Source organism: Pneumocystis murina (genome assembly GCF_000349005.2).
Source record: "Pneumocystis murina B123 chromosome Unknown supercont1.3, whole genome shotgun sequence".
NCBI classification, from domain to species: domain Eukaryota; kingdom Fungi; phylum Ascomycota; class Pneumocystomycetes; order Pneumocystales; family Pneumocystaceae; genus Pneumocystis; species Pneumocystis murina.
The window spans coordinates 127,069-150,094 of record NW_017802361.1 but is presented as its reverse complement, the minus strand read 5'-3'; the positions used below and the strand labels follow the sequence as shown (position 1 = coordinate 150,094).

The 23,026-nt window shown below is 28.2% G+C and overlaps 14 protein-coding genes across 14 annotated transcripts; 6 read left to right on the top strand and 8 right to left on the bottom strand.

Annotated features, from left to right (window-relative positions):
* Window positions 1–60: 60 nt before the first annotated feature.
* On the top strand, window positions 61–1,500 carry PNEG_00911 (hypothetical protein). The gene is made up of 6 exons (XM_007874631.1): window positions 61–604; window positions 646–746; window positions 789–1,061; window positions 1,104–1,179; window positions 1,220–1,357; window positions 1,407–1,500. The coding sequence occupies exons 1-6, from the start codon at window positions 190–192 to the stop codon at window positions 1,442–1,444; spliced, it is 1,041 nt and encodes a 346-aa protein (XP_007872822.1). The 5' UTR covers window positions 61–189; the 3' UTR covers window positions 1,445–1,500.
* Window positions 1,501–2,315: 815 nt separating this feature from the next.
* Window positions 2,316–4,086, top strand: PNEG_00910 (hypothetical protein; the record flags this gene model as incomplete). The annotated part of the gene is made up of 3 exons (XM_007874630.1): window positions 2,316–2,685; window positions 2,729–3,391; window positions 3,502–4,086. 3 exons carry the CDS (start codon window positions 2,316–2,318, stop codon window positions 3,930–3,932), a joined length of 1,464 nt encoding a protein of 487 aa, XP_007872821.1. The 3' UTR covers window positions 3,933–4,086.
* A 237-nt stretch (window positions 4,087–4,323) lies between these two features.
* On the bottom strand, window positions 4,324–6,686 carry PNEG_00909 (hypothetical protein). The gene is made up of 9 exons (XM_007874629.1): window positions 6,540–6,686; window positions 6,353–6,492; window positions 6,160–6,311; window positions 6,026–6,115; window positions 5,717–5,984; window positions 5,337–5,670; window positions 5,063–5,295; window positions 4,731–4,750; window positions 4,324–4,686 (listed from the first exon to the last, which is right to left on the bottom strand). The coding sequence occupies exons 1-9, from the start codon at window positions 6,620–6,622 to the stop codon at window positions 4,396–4,398; spliced, it is 1,611 nt and encodes a 536-aa protein (XP_007872820.1). The 5' UTR covers window positions 6,623–6,686; the 3' UTR covers window positions 4,324–4,395.
* Window positions 6,687–7,219: 533 nt separating this feature from the next.
* PNEG_00908 (hypothetical protein) lies at window positions 7,220–8,717 on the top strand (the record flags this gene model as incomplete). The annotated part of the gene is made up of 7 exons (XM_007874628.1): window positions 7,220–7,324; window positions 7,370–7,528; window positions 7,572–7,716; window positions 7,759–7,974; window positions 8,020–8,129; window positions 8,170–8,508; window positions 8,550–8,717. 7 exons carry the CDS (start codon window positions 7,220–7,222, stop codon window positions 8,715–8,717), a joined length of 1,242 nt encoding a protein of 413 aa, XP_007872819.1.
* A 67-nt stretch (window positions 8,718–8,784) lies between these two features.
* On the bottom strand, window positions 8,785–10,279 carry PNEG_00907 (hypothetical protein; the record flags this gene model as incomplete). Its single annotated transcript, XM_007874627.1, has 2 exons — window positions 8,785–9,969; window positions 10,022–10,279. 2 exons carry the CDS (start codon window positions 10,277–10,279, stop codon window positions 8,785–8,787), a joined length of 1,443 nt encoding a protein of 480 aa, XP_007872818.1.
* A 183-nt stretch (window positions 10,280–10,462) lies between these two features.
* Window positions 10,463–12,051, bottom strand: PNEG_00906 (kynureninase; the record flags this gene model as incomplete). The annotated part of the gene is made up of 5 exons (XM_007874626.1): window positions 10,463–10,884; window positions 10,945–10,997; window positions 11,047–11,438; window positions 11,499–11,818; window positions 11,913–12,051. 5 exons carry the CDS (start codon window positions 12,049–12,051, stop codon window positions 10,463–10,465), a joined length of 1,326 nt encoding a protein of 441 aa, XP_007872817.1.
* Window positions 12,052–12,198: 147 nt separating this feature from the next.
* Window positions 12,199–12,814, top strand: PNEG_00905 (hypothetical protein; the record flags this gene model as incomplete). Its single annotated transcript, XM_007874625.1, has 4 exons — window positions 12,199–12,330; window positions 12,403–12,530; window positions 12,583–12,726; window positions 12,772–12,814. 4 exons carry the CDS (start codon window positions 12,199–12,201, stop codon window positions 12,812–12,814), a joined length of 447 nt encoding a protein of 148 aa, XP_007872816.1.
* Window positions 12,815–12,897: 83 nt separating this feature from the next.
* Window positions 12,898–14,304, bottom strand: PNEG_00904 (hypothetical protein; the record flags this gene model as incomplete). Its single annotated transcript, XM_007874624.1, has 6 exons — window positions 12,898–13,038; window positions 13,090–13,285; window positions 13,331–13,453; window positions 13,497–13,663; window positions 13,863–13,968; window positions 14,294–14,304. 6 exons carry the CDS (start codon window positions 14,302–14,304, stop codon window positions 12,898–12,900), a joined length of 744 nt encoding a protein of 247 aa, XP_007872815.1.
* A 388-nt stretch (window positions 14,305–14,692) lies between these two features.
* PNEG_00903 (hypothetical protein) lies at window positions 14,693–15,141 on the bottom strand (the record flags this gene model as incomplete). Its single annotated transcript, XM_007874623.1, has 3 exons — window positions 14,693–14,818; window positions 14,869–14,999; window positions 15,042–15,141. The coding sequence occupies 3 exons, from the start codon at window positions 15,139–15,141 to the stop codon at window positions 14,693–14,695; spliced, it is 357 nt and encodes a 118-aa protein (XP_007872814.1).
* A 91-nt stretch (window positions 15,142–15,232) lies between these two features.
* On the top strand, window positions 15,233–15,745 carry PNEG_00902 (hypothetical protein; the record flags this gene model as incomplete). The annotated part of the gene is made up of 2 exons (XM_007874622.2): window positions 15,233–15,331; window positions 15,383–15,745. 2 exons carry the CDS (start codon window positions 15,233–15,235, stop codon window positions 15,743–15,745), a joined length of 462 nt encoding a protein of 153 aa, XP_007872813.1.
* A 506-nt stretch (window positions 15,746–16,251) lies between these two features.
* PNEG_00901 (hypothetical protein) lies at window positions 16,252–17,607 on the bottom strand. Its single transcript, XM_007874621.1, has 2 exons — window positions 17,105–17,607; window positions 16,252–16,954 (listed from the first exon to the last, which is right to left on the bottom strand). The coding sequence occupies exons 1-2, from the start codon at window positions 17,600–17,602 to the stop codon at window positions 16,325–16,327; spliced, it is 1,128 nt and encodes a 375-aa protein (XP_007872812.1). The 5' UTR covers window positions 17,603–17,607; the 3' UTR covers window positions 16,252–16,324.
* Window positions 17,608–17,940: 333 nt separating this feature from the next.
* PNEG_00900 (hypothetical protein) lies at window positions 17,941–19,050 on the bottom strand (the record flags this gene model as incomplete). The annotated part of the gene is made up of 5 exons (XM_007874620.1): window positions 17,941–18,177; window positions 18,225–18,512; window positions 18,556–18,608; window positions 18,656–18,881; window positions 18,928–19,050. The coding sequence occupies 5 exons, from the start codon at window positions 19,048–19,050 to the stop codon at window positions 17,941–17,943; spliced, it is 927 nt and encodes a 308-aa protein (XP_007872811.1).
* Window positions 19,051–19,276: 226 nt separating this feature from the next.
* On the bottom strand, window positions 19,277–21,261 carry PNEG_00899 (hypothetical protein; the record flags this gene model as incomplete). Its single annotated transcript, XM_007874619.1, has 8 exons — window positions 19,277–19,591; window positions 19,643–19,718; window positions 19,764–20,103; window positions 20,150–20,219; window positions 20,264–20,514; window positions 20,573–20,654; window positions 20,707–20,966; window positions 21,012–21,261. 8 exons carry the CDS (start codon window positions 21,259–21,261, stop codon window positions 19,277–19,279), a joined length of 1,644 nt encoding a protein of 547 aa, XP_007872810.1.
* A 355-nt stretch (window positions 21,262–21,616) lies between these two features.
* PNEG_00898 (40S ribosomal protein S4-B) lies at window positions 21,617–22,578 on the top strand (the record flags this gene model as incomplete). The annotated part of the gene is made up of 4 exons (XM_007874618.1): window positions 21,617–21,630; window positions 21,676–21,923; window positions 21,976–22,154; window positions 22,204–22,578. 4 exons carry the CDS (start codon window positions 21,617–21,619, stop codon window positions 22,546–22,548), a joined length of 786 nt encoding a protein of 261 aa, XP_007872809.1. The 3' UTR covers window positions 22,549–22,578.
* Between the last annotated feature and the right edge of the window lie 448 nt (window positions 22,579–23,026).

The window sequence follows — 23,026 nt, the reverse complement described above, 5'->3', positions numbered from 1 at the left end:
AATACTTATATAAATCAAAGACTATCGATCGATTCAACCTCTAAAAAATGAATTGAAAACAAAAGATGATTAAAAAGGGAGTTAATTGGCATATTTTCAGCAAAAAATATATTTAAATATAATTCTCTGAATAAAGTTTCATATATAACCTAAAAAGAGAGTTTTTTCAGCATTTTTTTTCTGTCTTATATGAGTCAAAATATTGTTAGTAATTATGATCCTTCAGAATATTCTTTTTCAAAAAGAAAACCCCTTAGATGTACTTCTCTCCATCATTCAATACTTTTAAATTCTATTGAAGAATCAGGAAGAATTTCTAATTATGGTTTGTCTAATGAAACGAATTTTTTGCAAGGATATCGAACAAATGCTTGTCATATTCAAGATAGTCAAGATCTAATAAACGCAATGATTCATAAAGAAACACAAAGTAGTTCGTCAGATGAGGAAAGGGGGATTAATGATATAGAAGAAAATATGGTTTATTTTACAGATTACGAAGCAAATTTGTCTAGAATAAATATGAAAGATAGATTGGATATGGAAAGAATGCCATGTTCATTCATAGAAAATAGTAATTTAAATAAAAAAGAAACAGTTCCAGGTAATTTTTTTAACAATTAAATCTTAAAATGATTATGAAAGACTTTTATCAAAAACAATCAGATAATATTGATTTATTTATAATGCCATATGTTCAATCAGATGCAATTAAACGAGTGGTGACTAGAAATAAGTCTTTAATTGTAATTGAATGTCTTTTTTTAAAATAATTAATTACTATATAGCCTAAACCTAAAATGATTCAAAGAATTGCGGAAAGTTTACTTGAAGAATCATCACCTGCTGAATCAGAAATAAAGAATGAAGCTCTTCTTTCAGAAATATTACGAAAATCAAGATATATTAGTGGTTGTATAAATTCTTATAATAATATTCAAGAAAAAGAATTACATGATACGGCTGATACTTCGTCTATGACATCAATTCACAGGAATAATTTACATTCTAAGGATTTCATAGATTTATTTCCTGTTAAAAAACCAAATACTGATTCGACTGTCCTATTAAACATTTATATATTCCAATTAATATTTTTTTAGGTAAAAAGCAGTCCAATGGTTTCTCCTTCACCTATAAAAAGTTTTATCCAAAATGTAAAAACCTCTAAGAGAAAAGGTATTTCTTTTTTTTTTATATTTTTTTAATTGTTCTATAGTTAATTCTGATGAACGATTCGAACCATATCTTTCTTTTAAACGAAGAGCTGTCTCTCCCAGTCTTGGAGGTAGTAGTCCCACTTTAACAACAAATAGCTCCCCTCTTTCTTCTAAATTGAGTATTTTTCCTATGCAAGGTTTCTTTTAAATATAATCATCATTCAATTCTGATTTATCTTTATAAAGATACCAACGATAGTTTAATGAAAATGAGTTTACAATAAATATTTATATAATATTATCAATACTTTTTCAAAAACTTCAATATACAACTTTTCTTCCTATATTATTTTTTATCGAGTTTACTTTTTTTTTACAAGTAGTTTATATACAACTTTTTATGAAACGATCATTCTATTTTTTAAATTATCTTTACATATTTACTTCTAAATTGTATTTTATTCTCTTTATTCTCTTAATACTCTAGTATTTTTTTATCTTGATAAGATTAAAAAATCTTTACCCTAAATAAATAAAATATATCTTAAAAGATAAATCTTTAATACAAAATAAACTTTTTTAAAACTATTTTTTACTAAAAAGTAATCTATTTATTTATTTTCAACAAAGGTTTAGTGTCTTTTTCTTAAATATCATACCTTTTACAAGAAATGTATTTTTTCTAAAAAAAAAAAGAAAAATAAAATATAAATAAAAAATATTATATTTTTATTATGTACATTATTTTTATAACAAAAATCTTAATATTTCATAAAAAATTCTAATTTTTTTTTAAAATTTATTTTTATTATAAAAATTAGGATTTTAAAATCGGATAAAAAACGCCTTTCCGTTGGCGCCTTTTTTCTCTTAAGAGATCGATTATATTTAATATAAAAATAAGCGTTGACGCCGTTTGTGAAACATCAGATTAGTCGTCGCCCGATTTTCATTGCGTCAGTCTTTTAGTGGGTTTTCCCTAAAAAAACTTAAGTCTCAGGTAGTTTTACTTTTTTGAAATAATAGAAATTATATCTATATTATTATACAGCGAGATTTTATTAAATTTCAAGCCTGCCTATCTCTGCCGAACAGCCTCACGGCCTGCCGTGTCCGGTTCAAACAGTGGATGTCGCCACTTTGGCTGAGTCTAAAATGGATGCTTCGACCCCGTCAGAAGAATATTATAATGATCCCTTATCAGGACATGTACTTCATGGACGTACAGGATCGATTACGGGATCATCGGGGGATCAGCGATGGCCTTCGTATAGTCGGACGAATTTAGAGCATAAACATGGTCCGATATTTGAGCATGAAGCAGAGTGTATGACATTCTCAGGATTACCGCCACTTTCTCAGGCATTTAATGCTTATCCACATTATCCTCGAATGGGAAGTAATTATCTAGATACGCCTTATTCTCCTCATACACAAAATGCGATTCATCTTGGACAATCACATACAGTAGCAGTTGCGCCTAGAGGATCACAAGGACCATATACATATAATAGTTCATCTAATGGTATTTTTTTTTTATGATTTTTTAATTCTAATTTTTTATGAAGATTTGCATGGTTATTTTGGTCACAATCGTTCTAATGATGAACTTTTTCCATCTAATTCTCATTATGTGAATCATCCCCCTTCTACGCCTTCAGGATCTCTTGGATCTACAGCTATTGGAACAACACCGCCATTAGGATCATCTCTTAATTCAAATTCGAACGCTACTTTGAGTTCAGTTCCATCAAATACAACATATCCACAATCTAATCTTGATTCTCGATTGCCAATAAATGGTCAGCCCCATCGGCTTTCACCAGCTTATTCATCTAATTTAGTTCATCCATCTATTACACCGTTGGCAGCGGAGCCTTCTACACAGCATTTTTGGCCAAATTATACTATGCATGGTCATACAGTGGCCGACCGGACTACATCGAATAATGGATTTAAGTCATCTTCTCCAATTAATGTTCTCAGACAGCCAATGACAATTCCTGCTGGTGTGCATTTGCCGTATAAAGCGCAGAATAAAGTGAAACAAATATATTCATTTGTCCCGTTGCCAGGTGCACAAACACAAAAACGTCCACGACGACGTTATGATGAAATTGAACGGATTTATCAATGTGGATGGAATGGTTGCGAGAAAGCATATGGTACATTGAATCATTTGAATGCGCATGTTTTTATGCAGGGGCATGGTGAAAAGCGTACGCCTGATGGTAAGATTTGGTCATTTGTTAATGCTTTTCTCTCTTCATGTTTTATTATCTTTACTTTGTGCTTCGCTTTTGTTTTGTACTTATTTTGAGTTTTGGTTGATTTTTTATAGAATTTAAGGAGATTAGGGCTGTTTGGAGAGCAAAAAAGAAGGAAAAAATCAAGGAAAAGCAAGCGGAAGATCAATTACGCCAGGAAGAACAAAAACGCCATGCATTGCCTTCTCCGCAACTTTCTCAACAGCTTTCTTCAATTCCAGAATCACAGTCACATCCGCCTAATTTATCACATGTTGTATATGCTCATTTACCTCAGCCATTACCAAATATATATCCTTATCCTTCTCAGCAAACCTCGCTTTCGGAATCTTCCCATCAACATCCTTATCCGGCATCAACGTATCATCCGTCCTTATTGCCACATTTAAATCAATTTATAGCTCAGCCACAATCTTATACAAGCAACAATAGAGACTATAAATCACATGCTGATGAGGAAGACCGGGATGCAGAAGGAGAGCCTGATCCTGAAACTTCTGGATAAATCTTTTGATATATTTTTTTAATATTTTTTTATTTCTAGATGCACTTGACGATATATATTTTATATTATTAAAGAATATGGTATACATATGGTTTTGTTCTCATTTGTTATTTGAGTTTTGTCTATGAAACTAGTTGTACTTATGGATTTAAAACGGGATAAATTTTTGACAATTTAATAAATTTATTGTTAATAGAATATTTCGTTACAGACATATAATTCATAATTTCTAAGAATGGTGAAAGGCTAATATATTATCGTCTGATTTTGTTGTTTCTAATGATATTTTTTTAAGTAATTAGATAATATTTAAACATTTATAACATTATTATATGTACTATATTACATTTTTAATTATATTAAACAGCTTTAAAAAGGTTTTAAAAAATATGCCTTTTGAACAAAATTAATAATATTTAAATATTTAATCAAATATCAAGTCCATGGTCTAATATTCAAATAACTACCATTTCCTAATAGGATTTAAAGGTGCATTATTTGACCCAGTCCAAACGTTACGTCCTCGATTATTACCAATATATTTATTATTACCATAATTAATTTTGGACATTTCTATTAAAGCAGGAGGAATTTCCTGTTTAGAATCTCGTAAAACCGTTAAAAGATCACGAGCCTGTCTTGCATTATCTATAGTAAAAAGAGTTACTGCTGTTCCTTTAGCACCTGCTCGACCTGTGCGACCAATTCTATGAATATAATCCTCAGAACTATTTGGATAATCGTAATTAATAACCTATATTATATTAATGAAGGAAAAAATGAATGCCATGTTTAAACATATTTAACATCTTTAATATCTAAAATTATATTAGTTATTATATAAATTTCAAGCTGCCTCAATTCGCATTCATCACTCTCTTTCATTAATCTCATGAACATAAACGTAAACTATATGTAGATAATAACCAAATATTAATATTATTCATGGTGCATTTTTGAAAAAAATAACATATTATATCCATTGAAGATAAATTTATAATTCTACGTTCCCAGGTTGTTTGAATGAAATAAATCAACATTTATCGAAATAATACATAATATAGACATGAGAAAATTATAGTAAAGAGAGCAAAAATCTTGCAATAGGCAAAAGAATAATTTTTTCATACCAATACCACGTGATGCTACATCAGTTGCAACCATAATAGGAGATTTTCCTGTTCTAAATTCATTTAAAACCCAATCACGTTCACTTTGCTGTTTATCGCCATGAATTGCTAGTGCAGGCCAACCATCTTGCCGTAAATATTTTGTAATATCATCTGCAATCCGTTTAGTTGAAACAAAAATCAATATTCTATTCTCATTATCTTCCATAGCACTTTCTAGATGCTTAATCAATCTAATTATTAAAAAGGTGAAAAACAAATATAAATAACAGACTTTCCACGTTTATCATATTCAGAACATATTTCAACAATTTGTTTGATATCCAAATTTACATTAAGATCCAAAGAACCAACATTAACTTGAAGAAAATCTTTTAAATAATCATGAGCTAGTTTTTGTACATCTTTTGGCCATGTTGCAGACCACATCAATGTTTGACGATCTGGTCGTATCTGATCTACAATTTTTCGAATCTGAGGTTCAAATCCCATATCAAGCATTCTATCTGCCTCGTCCAGAACGAGATACGTAACTCGTCGAAGATTTGTTTTTCCAGATTCTAACATATCAAGAAGGCGACCTGGAGTAGCAATACATATTTCAATTCCTATCGAAACATCAATTACTATACACAAACGTATACGCGCAAAAACCTGATGCAAGCTCCCGTATTTGGGGTCCACGAGGAACACCACCATAGATACAAGCACTTCTAATTCGTGATGATTTTCCGTACTTTGCACATTCTGTTTGGATCTGAACAGCTAATTCACGAGTCGGAGCAAGAACTAAAACAATAGGACCATCCCCACGAGATAACAAAGGCTGTGCATTAATGTGTACAATTGCTGGAAGACAAAATGCAAGCGTTTTGCCTGATCCTGTAGCAGAAATTCCTACAACATCTCGACCAGAAAGTGCCTAAATAATCAGAAATATAATTATTTTCATTTACAATGTACCATAGGCCATCCTTGAGATTGAATTGGTGTTGGTGATGAAAATCCCATACGTTTAACTTCATTTATAACATAACTTGGAAATCCCGCTTCCTAAAATATATATTAAAAGATTTAAGACATAACAAAAGCTAAACATCAAATGAAGGAACAGGCCTAGGAACATTTATACCCTGAACTGTAATCCCTCCCTTTTTTCTAAACGCTTCTACCTCTTGATCTGTCATTCCTTCAATATTTGGATGAGGTTTGTAAAAATTCTTCTCAAATCTCGGCAAACAATTCGAATCTTCAAAAATTAAACTATACAAATATAATATATCTAGATACCCCATTGCCTCTTCACTGATTTTATATCATATTTTGATGATTTGTTCGAACTCATATATTCTTCTTGTTTTCCATAAATATTATTACAAACTGCTCCTTTTCCCTTATCTAAAGATGATGAATCAAAATTATCTGTATTCCTATCTATTTCAGCTCTTTTTTACTGCTTTTTCTCTTATTTTTTTACTTTGATCCAATCCCATGATTAACACTATTAAAACCATTTAAACGGGCTTTCTTATGAAATGTATCATAACTATTATATTCCATAATAGAATACTTAAAAATACCCAGATATAACCCTTAATTTCTAATAAAAAGATATTATTTTAAGCCCATAAAAAATATGAAAAATTTTTGTGATAAATGAATGGACGGTGAACCGTTGATGTTTTATACGAAGAAATACTTAGATAAAAAAGGCTTTTTTACAACTAGCAGCTTTACAGAGAGAGTATTCTGAATATTTGAAGCTAACAAATTGAGTTATTTATGTATAATTTTTGATTTTTAAAAGTCAATATTTATAATATAGTAGTGTTAGTAATAATATCAATAATATCTATCAAGTATTTCACATATATTTTATCTCTATTTATATCAGTTTTAAGATTATTTTTATAAAATCTATATTTTAGATTGGGTTTTTAATAGAAATGGATTATAGACAAGAACTAAGCTGAGATCAAATATAGATAATTTTACATATAAGGATGAATAAATCTATTTTTATCTGTAAATAAAAACAAAGGATAATGATTAAATATTATTAAATATTTTAATGAGATGCTGATTAACTACCAAGAAATAAGAAAAATACAATATTTTAAAAGGAAAGAGAAAATAGATATATTTTAAGATAAATAAATGAACGCGGTTATTTCAGGTGTTTATCTTAAAGAATTTTCAAAAATTCTTTTTTGTCTGTCAAAAATTGGGGATGAATTATCCATAGAAGCAAGAAAAAATAATGTGAAAAAAACTGAAAAAAAAAGACATAAATAACATATAAAATAGCTTTTATTATCATCTATTAACTCTACAAAATCAGTATTTGGCCTTGTTACGTTTGATAGTAAAAGATTTTTTGAAAAATATGAGTATTTTCCATATGAACAATCATATGAAATATCATCAAAAAATAACCAAAGTTTAAAGTGTAGAGTTCAAATACGGGTAGATAATGACCTTATAAAGTGAAAAATAGTTGAATGTTTAGCTTCTTCTTGCTATATTTAAAGCTCGGAACTTAGAAAATAGGGAAAGTAAAAATGTTTCAGTTCAAAAGTGCGAACTTAGAATTATACGTCCAAATAATATAGACAGGGAATGTCGATTAATTGTACGGTTTTTATGCAAGCACGGTTAGCTATTTTTAATTGGAAACCTATTTTTTAATTTTATAGGTGTGTTAAAAACATACAAAATCACCTATGAACAATGCCAAACGATGCACGCTCTTTGTAATAAATCACTATGTAAAAACAAATGGAAAATACATTCTAGAACACTCAAGGAGTATTTGGATCATTTCTCATCACGGGCAGAAGAACTTACTTTAATGTCTCAAAATGATAAATTACTTTTAACAAGTTTTACTGAAGGACTTGTTTATGATAAAGGTATAGATTTTTGCTAAATAATACGAAACTTTTAATTTTTTGTAGAAATTCTGAAACAACCAATACAAACTGCAATTTTATTAGATAAGAGGGACTTTGAAGAGATCTATTACGAAGAACAAACAATTATTACATTTCCTCTTAAGGAGTTTAAGGTATAAAAATTTATTTAAGAATTTAAATCTTACATAGAAGGCGGTTGTTACTCTTGGCGACTCGATGAATGTATTATTAAATGCTTATTTTAATATAGGGGGAGAACCTATCTTGTTTGAATTTGAAAAGAATGTATTATCTATTCGATTCATCTTTGCAACAACATCAGATAGTTCACAAGAAAATTTTGCACCGTATGATTTGAATAAATCATCTAACTCAAACAACTTGCACATGCATTCACAAATTCATCCTCATACAAATGACTATTTTTCTCAGAATGGAACTACTTTAAATAACGAAATAAATGATAGTGTTATGGAAAATTATGAAGAAAACATGCACGATAATAAAAAATCAGTAAATCCATTATCAAAAGTAAAAAGAATTCAATTAAATAATGTGTCTAATCTATTTAGGATATTTCAAGTATAAATAATGCATTTAAAAAAGACAAAGATACAAAACATGTCTCTGAAAATATTTATTATGCAGGAAAAATGAAAGATGATACAAACGAAACAGATTCAGATGATGAAGTTGGCCCTACACAAAAAGAAACATGCATTAAAAGTATTTTCGACTAAAATTCTATCGATTCCTAGATTCAGAAATGTTTAAAAGGATTAAAAACACTCATTCTCTTTAATAAAACTATAAAGATCGCATTTTTAAAACTCTATCTTTTAATATTTGAATATCTTTATATTCATTTTCAGAAAGGTATTTGGAATATTTGATAAGGTTAGAACATATACGAATCCCTGCTGAAATTGCATCATTTCTTTCATGCCTATTTTTTATATGACTTATTGCAAAAATTAGCGATTTCAAATCAAATTGTTGTAAAAGATTTAATAAATCCAAAATATCATCTTTAGAAACAGTATTGTTAGCTATTTGTAAAAATAAATCAATAATGAATAAATTTATTTTCATTTTATGCAGTATCACTATTTTTAATATAGTTTTTGCTATAATATAATCACTATGGGTCCTATTTTTATTACATGCTTTCATATAGAGCAATATTACATTGTTTTCTAAACTGACCTGCTTTTGTATTATATTTTCTATAACCTTATCAATAGTACTTCTTAGTTTAGTGCGTATAAGTAGCAGAAAATAATTATAATAATTATTATAATCGGGAACAAGGCCATAATTCTTTATTATGAAATCCCAATATTCGATTCCATATTTCTCTTTTTTTAATAAAAGGCATGCCAATAATATAATGTTTAAACCTTTATTGCTAATCTTGATATATTGACTCTCTGATAAAGATGGATTCAAATTAAAATCATTTATAAGTATATCAGCTTTTTCTTGAAGGGGAGGTATCATCCTTTTTATGCCAAAAAAGCGCTCAACCAATGTAAAAACAAAATCAGAGTCTTTACGTTTCTTTCCTTGAAGAAAACATAAAGATATCGAGCAAATCAGAGATTCATCAACAACAAAACCCCTCATATTCCATGCTTCAATAACTTTTCTCAATAATTTTTGTCTCTTATCATATACATTTATGTTTTTCATGTTTTCGTGACTTAAAATATTGAATAAAATAGTATATGTTATAGAATCAGCAACAAGGTTACTTTTAGAAACCTCTTCAAAAACCTCAAATGCCGCTTGAGATTGCTTAGTAACTGCACAAACCTGAAGCATAGCATTGGTGTGAATAATACTCAAACGATCAGTATACTTAGATGACCATAATGATTTATAAATATGAAAAGCATACGAAAAACTCCTAGGATGTTTTGAATTCATAGAAAGTCCACGTAACAATATAGTAAATGTATGCGAATTTGGAAAATGAGATCTTTTTTTCATCTAATAGTGATCTATCAATATTCAAAGTATATTTTTCACCAATATAACATACTTCATTAAAACACTTAAAAGCAAGATTAACTCTACCATTATTCATACAATAGTCAATAATATGATTCCATGAGACAGTACATGATACATTTTGATTATGATTACGCACTTTTATAATTGCATCTGTAATATTTCCTCGATTTAATAACATTTTAATTTCTTTAGACAAAATATATGAATCATTATGCAGCATTCTAAAGTGCTTTGAATATTTTATTTTCTGCTGAATAAATAGTTTCATTTTGTTGTATTTATTCATTTTTAATTTTTTTAAAGATTAGAATTTTTTTATTTAAAAATTTTTAAATAAAAAAAATTCCAATATGTTGTTTGCTATATCCATTTCCTTTGAATAAGAAAGCAGTATTTTATTAAAACTTGAGATTTTAATAAGTCTATTCTATCTTAATCACGAGTCGTTTTTTAAAATTATCACGTGATATTAAGTTGTAAGTGAATCTAAAATCTTCTTCAAAATACATACAAAATCAAATACTTCTCCAAAGGTATTATAAAGAGGCACGGGAGCTACTCGAATTACATCTGGTTTACGTAAATCAACAACAACACCATTAGCTCGTAATTGATCGAAAATAACTTGCGTAGAATCTTTATAAAAACGCAAACTCAACTGAGCACCACGTTCCTCAGGATTACCGGGTGTAATGATTGTAAATAAAGCACTGGAACATAGAGTTAATAAAAGATATTCGAGATAACCAGTAAGTAAAACCGATTTTCGACGAATACTTGACATAGATACCTTGGAAAAAACCTCCAGACTACCCAATAATGAAACCATATTAAAAACTGATGGATTTGAAATCTGAAAACCCGAAGCACCATATAATGAATCGAATTGCTCTATGATTTATCATTAATTATAATTGTTCTAAATTGAAGAATAATTAAGAAAATACATACGATTATTCATATTAAATCGAGTTTTCAAATCGTTTCCCCACCATCCTAATAATCTTTAAAGATTAAAATATGAAAAAATATTAAATTTGATATCGATCATACCTTAAACGATTATTTGCATAATATTCATGAACAAAAATACCACCAACACCGCCTGGGCCAGAATTAAGATATTTATATGTACACCATACAGCAAAATCAACTTTCCAATCATGAAGCTTAAGTTCAATATTTCCAACTGCATGTGCCAGATCCCAGCCTACAATAATACTCTTTGATTTCGCATATTTTGTAATAGTAGAAATATCAAATGCTTGCCCAGTATAATAATGAACACCAGAAAAAAAGATCATAGCAATTTCATTTGCGTGTTTATCAATTGTCTGTAAAATATGTTCTGTCGTCAATGTATAACATCCTTTTAACGGTGATACAGTCAAAATTTCTGTTTCAGGATTTAAACCATGCCAACTAAGATGTGAAGCAATCGCATACTATAATTTGTTAGATGAGATTAAAAGATAATCTAAAAAAAATCCAAAAATAATACATACATAATCTGATGAAAATGCATGATCCTCTATCAAAATTTTCCGTTTAAATCCTTGTGGCTTATAAAAAGATGCCATTAAAAGATGAATATTCACACTTAAAGAATTCATTGCAACAACTTCGATTTTTTTTCCTCCAACTATTTTTGCTAATCCTTCTCTTACTGTTTCTTCTATTCTAACCCATTCTCTTCCATAAAAATGTTCAAAATGTCCATTTACTCCCTGTTTCGCCCATACGTTTAGTTCTTCGTTTATTAACACCCGTATACGCTTAGATAATAATCCAAGCGAGTTACCAGACATATAAATACATAGCTTATCTTTAAAACTAAGTTATTATTAAGATACTATATCTTCTTTTTACCTGAAAAATATTAAAAAACATTTATATTTTCCTAATTATTCTTTATTAACCTGCTTTATTCTTTTGTATAGGCAATTCAAACTCATTCCTTAACTCTTTTAACGAATCTTGTTCATCTAGATAATTTGAAAATTCTCTTGTTATTGCACTTAAAAAACCATTTTGTATCGCTACTTTTTCATAATCCATAACATATATTATTACGTAGATAAAAAGTCCGTAATACCGATAAAAATGTCTATTCGCTTTTACTTTTCAACTTCTCAACGCATAGCACGTCATTTTCCTTCCTCAATACATACAGCTTTTCTTACACAATTTTATACATTATCTTTTATGACATTTATTATTCATTCTCTTCATAAACATAATCGTTTTACATTCTCTTATAAATCAACTTCATTTTCTTATATTTCATCGATTTCTCAAGATCGTTTTAAAATTGAACTTACGGAACGTGCAGCCAACGTATGTAGTTTTATTCATTAATACAACATAATATTTATATTTTAACTAATCTAATTTTTATATGAACTATAGCAAATTTTAAATATCGTTAAGAAAGAAAAAAATCCACAACTTTTACTTCGGGTTATCACAGAAAGCGGTGGATGTCATGGGTATCAAAATCAATTTAGCTTAACTGAAGAAATACAAAGTAATGATAGGTAAAAGACAATTTTTTTAAATTATATGTAAAGGTTTTTTTAATTTATAAAGAGTGTTTGAAAAAGATGGAGCACGAGTTATAATTGATCCAATTAGTTTAAATTTAATTAATGGATCTAAAATTGATTACGTTTCAGAACTTATAGGAGAATCTTTTAAAGTAATTGATAATCCATTAGCAAAGTCAATTTGCGGGTATATTATTTAAAAATAAATTTATTATATTTAGATTTTAATTAGGTGCGAAACGTCTTTTGATATTGAAATGTCAGAAAAAAAATAGAAAATATAATATAAAACTATTTTTATTAATTAATAAAATATTTATTCAATATATAAACCATTTGAACTAAAATATTGAACGTATTAACACATTTTACGAATAAGACTGTTAATATTTTCTTCGCGATTTCCAGCATCACCTCCTTCAATGTAATGTTTAAATTTCCTTCTTCTCCATCCACCATTAGGATTGCTAAGTTTAAATGGCCACAAAAAATTCGAAACCTAAACATGAAATTAATATATTATATATAATCTATAATAGTTAAAACATACTTGTCTGAAATTCGGTCCACATGTAACAATTTCATGAATTAAATCCTCCATCGAAATAATACCATATTTACCAAGACTATCTTCAATCAACGAATTGTCAGTTAATGGAATACGTTGTTTATTAATTTTTCCATAGCCACGTTTATAAATAAGCTCACGAACCGATTTAAGATTTGGAGACCCGTATGTAACATATCTAAAAACCAATAAATATCAAGGTTTAATTTAATAGAAAACAAACGGTTCAACAAGTCGAAGCATATTAGCAGTGGCTTTAGTCACTTTAATAAACACACCATTATTAATTTGAAGAAGACGTAAAAGTTGCAAAATCTTCTTAGGTTTAGGAGGAATTTTATTGATACTAAAAAATACTTAGAAAATAATAGTTATAAAAAAACTAATACCCTTTAATTCTAATAACAAAAAAAAGTTTTGGTTCTGATTCAACATAAAAATTGCCCTCCTTTCTAGCTAATCTTTTTAAACGAATTTCTTCCCTTTCATTCTCTAAATATTCTTGAACATATTTTTCTGCACGTTTAAAAATAACATCTCTTTTAACTCTTAAGTTCTTTTATATATTAGTTTTGTTAAATAACATCCAATAACAAAGTGACTAATTTTCCTAAATATTGCTTACAGCTCAGTCCCGAAAGATGGTATATTCGGGTAGCAACATCGTAATATATATATACTAGCTCTACCTTATATGGACATCATCACTGTTGCAAGCAATAAACTGAAAATAGCCTCTGATTTATATTAAATACCTTTTTCCTTTCAGCTAGACGGATTTTTTTTTCAATATTCTCCTTATCAATTGCTTTTCTCTTTTTTAAGAGAGTTTCTGGAATAAAGGCCTGATTTTCAATTTCACTTAAAAAAGTTAGAATAAAGATCTATAAACAATTTATGTTTCTTTTAAAAAATATCAATTATCTGCGCATATATCCCGCTTATTCAATGACAATTTCCTGTTTCTTCAATATAATTTATATAATTCTATTTTTCTAAATGCATTCATAAACAATTATAAATATATAAATCCTTCTTTCTGCTATTTTTTCGGGTAATTTTGTTCAGTATGTTTTTCTTCTAATCTTAATATAATATTCAATGAGTTCTTTCTGATACTCGAGAAACAACAAATTAAAAACAATAGAAGTCCGTTCACATATCTATCTATCTATCTGATACTCACCTAGAAATCATATTCTTTCACTCTTATAGAAAATACGGATCGCAAAAGGCTTCACAAACACAAAACTCGGTGACTGCCTAAAACCCTAACCCTAAATTAATTATTTTTTAGATAAGATCTGATTATCAATTAAAATATAGACTACAATTATCTTAAAATACCAATTGCTATAATTTTAAAATTAATAATAAATCCGTTAATTATTTCTAAAATTATGAACAGTAAATATATTATATATACAATATAATAGTAAAACATTAAAAAGTATTAAAATCATAATAGATAATTTATATAATAATCTAGACATATAAATAAATTTTAATTCATTCAAAAAATGTAATTGAAAACAATATTTGTATTGTTTTCAAGAAATAATAGAATAAAAAAAGAGTTCCTATTTTAAGAGAATTTTTTAGATAATAGTTTCTCGTCTATATCTTCATAATCCGCTTTTTCTGAACTAAGTTTTAATGAAGAGAAATATTTTTTTGCATAATCTTTCATAACATATGAAAATTCCTCAATCTATTATTATAAATTTTTTCAGAGTTTTTAAAGCAATCAATATCCTTTACATTTTTAACTTTTAATACCTTAGAAATAGTAGCTACTCCTAAACCAAAAGTTCCAAAGCAAATAAGAGTGCCAATTCCTAAAGCCTTCAATGCAAAAAGAACTGAATTAGCTGGAAAACTCCCTTGTTTTGCTATTTTTACTTTAATTTAAAGTAAAAAAGAAAAATAAAAACCTTTCATATATTTATAAGAAAGACACAAACCCTGTGCAAGAGAAACTGTTGAAGCAATTAAAAGGTATCTCCATTGGTTTTGAGAGTCATTTTTGGACATTTTTTTATTGTCTTTTATTAGACTTTACTTAGAGGGAAGTTAAAATTATCTTAGGGTTACCGATAGCAACGAAATCGTAAGGTCTAACCCTATGGATGAGGTATGGGAGGATGAGACGTCAGAAAACAGGAAAAATGAGAGTTCAAGTAATAAAATATCTTTAAAGAATGAAATGAATAGATATTTTAATGTTCGTTCTATTTATATGGTTTTTTTCTGGATTAAAAATGACATATTTTAGCAAGGTTATTTAGAAGGATTAACAGAAGCAAAAAGAGTATATAGCCCACTAGGATCGAATGAAAACTATGAAAAAAGTGCTTTTATAGGAATAAAAGCAGGTCGTTTATTGGGATCATTAGAAGGACTGGAATTTTATTTAGAAAAATGGGGTGAAACAGAGGAAAATATTGAAAATTTTAAAAAATGGATCAAAAGAATGAAAAAACAAATAGAAATCAACAAAATATTTACAAAGGAATATCTAGAATCAGATGGATTATTAAGATATGATAAGCATCCAGTTTTGGAGGAAATTGAAAGGGAAATTATGATTTATTTGGAAAATATTAAATGTTGTAAATGTATTAACATTAATAAATAAAAAGACGAGAAATATAACAAAAATATTTCCTTATTTTTTAATTTTATATGAAGGGGAATTTTTCTAGTTTATATTAGATACATTAACATATAGGTAATTACGAAGTTATTTTCAATTATGCGTTTTTCTGATATAACAATTATCAGTTATTTAGGTATTTAAGGGGAAAAGAATCTGCTATCACAAACTCTTGTTGAATATTTCTATATGTAATAATTGTAATCGAAATGACAGAACCAAATATGTTATTTTAAATTCATATCAAGTTCAAAAGAGTAATTAATCAAGCACAATAGAGGTATCGAAAAAAATAATATTTAATAACTTAAACAAAACAAAACATGCAAAATAGATGTTTTTAATACCAAAAAAGTCAAATACATATAAAAAAATATTAGTAATTTTTAATTGATTAAAAAGGTTATCATATAAGAAAATCATAAAACAAATGAGGATATGATAACATATGGTTAATGTAGAAAAAGTATCCTATTTAATCATGTTTAGTGCAAATTATTATTTTCTATTAATGACTCAAATACAGCAATTATTTAAAGAATTATTTAAAAAAGCTAATTCTCAACTTTTATTATCTTTTGATGAAAGATTTCTCAACTTCTCAAGTCTATCTGTACGCCAATTTTCATATAAAACTTCTTTAGAAAAATCTCGTATTTCATTTCTCCATTCCCCCAAAACCATTTCTTTTAACTTTGAAAAATCACAATGTTTTTCGTCTAACGGATTTGCTTTTCCCCAAGAATATTCTCTAGATATATCAAATTTCATTGCTTTTTCAGCGGAAAAAGGAATAATTTGCGCTCTGTCGGGTGTCATACAACCAAATGGCAACAAATTGTAAATATCATCATAATTTTCATCTTTTTCACGACTATGTGTCGACTCACTTGTAGAAACATCATCATGACTTTCATTATTACCGAGAAATTCCAAAATTTTTATCTCGCTTTTCTCGAATTCTTTTCTCCATGCAAGTTTTATATCCCCAATACGGCGCTTCGTACATGTATCCACTTTAGATATCACAGGAATAACTGTAGTATATCTACTTAATTTTTGTATGATAGAAATATCCAGAGAATCTAGTGATACATCATTATAAAGATAAGAAGATGTCGAATCAATCAAATAAAGCACACAATGAATATGTGTATCTATATGTTTATGAGACCGTATAACCTTAGTTTCCTAAGTTTATTAGTTCCATTCTATTTCACAAATTTTTTTAATAATGCAACGCTTATAATACAATATCGATAACTCTACACAAAAACCACTTCAACAATCATAAAATGTATAAAGGAAGTTATTCTGTAAAAAAAAGAAAATTAAACATACCTCTGAAAATGTATTTTCAAATTTGCTTTCCATAAACAATATTATCTCATCCATCTGAAGGTTTACAATTTCATAATCTCTAGACGTACCAAACCCACGACTATCCCACAGAGTTACACCAATGCGTTCACCATTTATTTCCGCTTCAGCATAATAACATGTAAACCCCATATCTAAGTAATCTGGCTTTTCCTCTTCCTTCATCGCCGAATGCTGTTGATCCTTTAAAGTATTTAACTGCTCAGACAAATACTCAACAAAACTCGTCTTTCCAGACCCACAGAACCCAATAACCAATATATTAAACGACGTCGGCTCTTTTCGACGTCGATGACGACGCGGTGAATCTGGTGTATTTTCAGTAGGATGACGTGAACTTAAAGGAGATTCTGTCGCACTACGCCCTCCAAGACGATTCAGTTTAGGAGTTATTGGAGAAATCTCCAGTCGTTCCTCCTGGTTTTCCAATGATAATTGTGATAACTGTTCAAATACCATTTCAAATATATATTTGTTTTCAAGCGAAAAAACTCGGAAAAAAAGATATATAAACTCCTTCCAGATAAATGAATACAAATTGATGCTGAACCAATGAAGATACTGCTTTCAAAGCCTACAAATTAGCTTTCCAATCTACGTTGTTTTTGACTAGCGTTAATCGATCGATAAGATTAAAAAAATAAAGAGCTTATCATAGCTAAAAATAAAAATAAGTAGAGAATAAATAATAGAAAAAGATACCAGACACTAAATTATCCATAATAAAGACTTAGAAATTGGTATTCCTTTTTTTTCGGGAAAATTATATGAAAATATTATGTATACCAAAAAATATATTATAAATGAATCCAAGTGTCATGTAGTTGTATAATACGAGGGACAATTTTTGATTCTATTTCAATTCCATTGTCTTTTTCCTCTTGAGTCAATCGTATCCATGATTCTTGAGTTTCTGTTACAAAAACAACCTCATATTTACGTTTCGTTAATATATTACCAATAACAAGTCGATGCCCATAACGCTGAAGAGACATTCTTGCATTGGAAATAAGAATATCTTCGTCCGTTTCTAACTAATGAAATTTAGCTATTTATAATTTGATAAGGAAAGAAAATATACTTTAAAACTCACAATACTTGCTCGAGGTGCCCATTTTTCAATAAGTTTTGCTAAAAATTTAGGAACAGGATCAAATTCAATTACAAGCCGTTTATCATTAGATTCACTATGAATTTTATGTTCAGAAATTCTTTCAGGAGGAATAAAAAAATCGGATACAGCAGCCGCAAGATAAAAAAGTGCATTTCTTGAAAGTGGACGAAAAATAATAGCAATCTCACGTAAATAAAATAAATATTCTGTAATTGTCAGATAAGAAATCATAAGAAGTTTATTATTTAATTTAGCCTGCAAAAAAAAATTAAAAATACCAAATGTATATTTAACTTACATCCTGATAACATCTTAAATGATGGACCATTTTTTCTCTATATTTGGCTTTAACTAAAATATTTCAGCTACATTATAAAAAAAATATACATAAAACGTGCCCATCACATTACAATTATCTGTTTCTTCAAAATAATCCAAAAAATCATATTTATTATGAAAATAACATCTTGAATATGGAAGAAGAGTATGTTGCCTATATAAAAAGACAACAGAATAACCATATTTAATAAAATACTCAGCACTAGCGGATCCTCTAGTCCCTGCTGAAAAATTATCCAAAAATCGAACTGTTTGAGTCTCTAATGGCACTGCTGTACCGCCAGACTTTTTTCATTAAAATAAAACATAATCATGGAAAAAAACATCAGACCGTAACTAAAACGACACGGCTGTTAAGTTTTAATTGTATTTTAACAAAATCCTGTACTTTTTGTGCACAATCTTTTAATAAAACTGGTTCCTTATTCATTTCAAAATAAGTTTCATGATCCATTTCAATAGAAGAAAGAGTTTTTATAAATATCTTAAAATAAAAGAATATCAATATTGAAAATAAATATTAGAAATAATGATTTTATATTAAAAAATAAGATTCTATCAAAATTTCTTGAAGTTGATCAAAGGCTTATCGAAAAAATTTATAAACCGATAAAGATATAATAAAAAAGATATTAAATATACATGTATTTAATGTTTTATGATGAAAAATATTAAAATTGTTAAAAGGACATTCTATCAATAATATTAATTTTCCATGCTTTTAATGGAAGTTTTTGTAATTTTTCAACAGAAGGTTTTATGAATATAAAAAAAAGCAAAAACCCAGTAAAAATAGAAAGAAAATTAATGATATAATATCCATCAACTTTCTTAATACAATGACCATTAAGTTCTTTACAAAATGTAATTTGTTCATGAGTCATACATTTGTTCGTAATATTTTTTGAACAATAAGATTTTGTAAAAAAATCTATGCTTTCGAAAACAAAATAACGAGGCCAAGTTCCCCCTAGATTAGAAACGGTATTAAGTAACTAAGAAAAATAGGATTAGTTGAAGTGTATTGTATATATAAATATAAATACCGTCATATATGTTCCACCAATAATTGGATCAGCAATTCGTGTATGAAATGCATTAATACTGATAAATTGAATTGTGCTAAAACAAAAGTAAGAAAAAAAACTAAATAGATGATAGATATACTTCATAAAACTTGAAATCATGTTTTGAAGAATAATAATATAAAAATACTCAGTATTGATTTTACCATCATATGGAAACTTATAAACAATAAGTATACCAATAAAGGCAGCAATCAAACGACCAATATAAGCATAAGTCCATGGCAACAATCGCCGAGACATAGAGCTCCATTTTGCAGCATAATAACCAAAAATAAGTTCAAACGGAAAATTAATTAATATAGCAATTGAAAGGTCTTCTTTTTTTAATCCTTTTTCAAGAAGCTTTAAATTTAAAGTTGCTTCAGTTGCAGAAGATCCAATTTTTGCAATGAGATGAACAAATACAAATAACCTAACATCTATAAAGGTTAAGAAAGAATTAACCTCTAAAAATGATATGATTACTCCTAAGCTTTATAATATTGAAAATGATTAAATAAGCATTTTTAATACTAACAGATGAATACTTTTTTCTCTGATCTAGTTAGTTTTAAATAGAATTTAATAAAAAAAGAAAACCGGCTCATCTTGAAAAAATGAAATAAACATAGTAGAAATTAGAAAAACCCATCCCCAAAATCGCATGTATCCAGTCAATGATATTAATCCAAAATCTTTTTTGACAGAACGGAAATATTTATTAGAAAATTCACTAGAATTAAACGCCAAAAAAACAGTAAAAGAGAAAAAATATCCCGTATTCAACCCGATACTTTGTGCAGTAGACGCATAAATAAGATTTTCCTCTGAAAGAAGAGTCAACGCCCATCCTATAAAGAAAAATATATCAATATATAAAAAAATGCATCGTATCCTTCATCAACATACCATCAACAGCAATATCCTGTGTTGCGCATAAAAAAACAAGAACAAAAAATACTGCTGTTATTTGTTTCAGTGATTTCGTTGCCTATCATAGCTTATTATTGATTTTTCAATACCATATACTTATTATAACTTACTTCTTCGATCCATTGTTGAATATTATAACTAATCCAAAGTAAACATAATCCAATACTTCCTTGAACCGGAATAACCCAGCTTTTACGCCGCCCCCATTTTTCATTATAAACAGTATCTACAATTGGAGACCAAAAAAGTTTCAATGAATATGGATATGATGCAAGTGAAAAAAACCCAAGTGATGTAAATGAAAGATACGGTTGCAACAAATATGGTAACGATCCCATTACCAATCCCAATGGAACACCTTGTAATAAATCTATGATCATAAACATCCATCATTTCTTTCAAAATCCTTTCATACATAAAAAAATAAGTAAAATAATCGATGACATACAATTCGTCTGCTCCTTTTCTTGTATATTATGAATTTTGAAAAAATTCATTGATCTTTTTCTCGAATTGACATCTTCATTGAACTTTTTTTGTTGCATTCTTTTTTTATTCTGTTTATTATCTAAATATCCAATTTTTCTACAAATAGATAAAACATTTTGCTTCCTTCCATACATCCATAACTGAGCCCTTTCAAAAAGAGATTTTTGCTGGTTCATAACGAGCAAGTCCGAATCTTACGGACTACGTCCAACACAGCGTAACAAAAAACGAAACGCTTTAGCAAAACTTCAAGAAAAAGTAACAAAAAAAAATAATAAAATATATGTTCCGCCTAAAATTAAAATCTTTAAAAGATTAGATAAATTTCGATATAAAAAGGATTATAAGACAGAAAATAAAAATAAGATAAATAAATGAAAATTTAAAGAAATCTTTAAAATTCCTAAATACTAAAGTTTAAGAGAATACTCAACTCCTAACCCTTATAAAATATTTTAGGTCTAGGGTTAAAGATGGTCACCGTGTTTACAATATTCAACTCTTCGATCAAACGTTATCAAAAAATCAAATATGGCGAGAGGACCGTAAGTACGATTTATAACTATAGAAAATGGCTGATAGGATATAAGGAGAAAGCATATGAAGCGTATCAATGCACCTTCACACTGGTTGCTTGATAAACTTGGTGGAACGTATGCACCACGACCATCACCAGGTCCGCATAAATTACGTGATTGCTTACCATTGATTATTTTTCTTCGTAATCGCCTTAAATATGCTTTGAATAACAGAGAAACGATTGCTATTTTGATGCAACGATTAATTAAAGTGGATGGAAAAGTTAGAACAGATCATACATATCCAGCAGGTTTTATGGGTATGTTTTAAGATTTATAAGGATATGAGAAGGAAGTTAAAAGAGAAGGTAGATGTTATTAGCATTGAGAAGACGGGGGAAAATTTCCGTTTAGTTTATGATACAAAAGGGCGATTTACAATTCATCGTATTACGTCAACGGAAGCTAAATATAAGCTTTGTAAAATCAAGAAAATTCAGCTTGGGTCCAAAGCCATTCCATATGCAGTTACTCATGATGGTCGGACAATTGTATTTCTCAATTTTAAATCATTTATATATTTTTTAACGTTATATCTAGCGCTACCCTGATCCAGCTATTCGAGCTAACGACACTGTCAAATTCAACTTGGAATTTGGTAAAATTGAAGGGTTTATCAGTTTTGATGTAGGAAAACTTGCTATGGTGACAGGAGGTCGTTCTAAGGGAAGAATTGGTGTAATTATCAATCGTGAACGTCATGATGGTGGATTTGATATCGTTCATCTTAAAGATGCCTTAGATCGTGCCTTTGCTACTCGTCTAAGCAACGTTTTCATTATTGGTGATGCAGCAGGGCCTTGGATTTCCTTGCCTAAAGGAAAAGGTATCAAACTAACAATTTCAGAAGAAAGAGACAAACGCCGAAGTCTGCAAAATGCATAATCAATGTCTTGTTTCAAGACAACTTTTTAAAATATTAGAATACTAGAAAAATCTATGAATTATCATTCTCATTTTTACATTGAATTTATCAAAGAAAATATGTAATTAATAGAAGAAATTCTTTATAGCTGTTTTATAAAATATATAGAATATTTTCAGTGTTTAGAAAGTTATTGCACTTCACTTTTCAGTTTAAACTAAAGATTTTATTTTGTATACTTATTCTATGGCAAAAAATATAGAAGTAAAACTAAATAAAATTAACTATTTATTAATGTCCAAAAACCAAATATAACTGCATAAGAATTCTGATGAGTAGTAAAAATAATCAAATTCAGGCATAATTAATCCTTTTATTCATTCAAATATGTCTATTCATATAAATAAATTTCAAACTTATAAGCGAATTTAAATTTCCATGTTTTGAAAGAAAATATTATTTGATACGTTTGTATATAATTTGTTATTTTTTTACAGT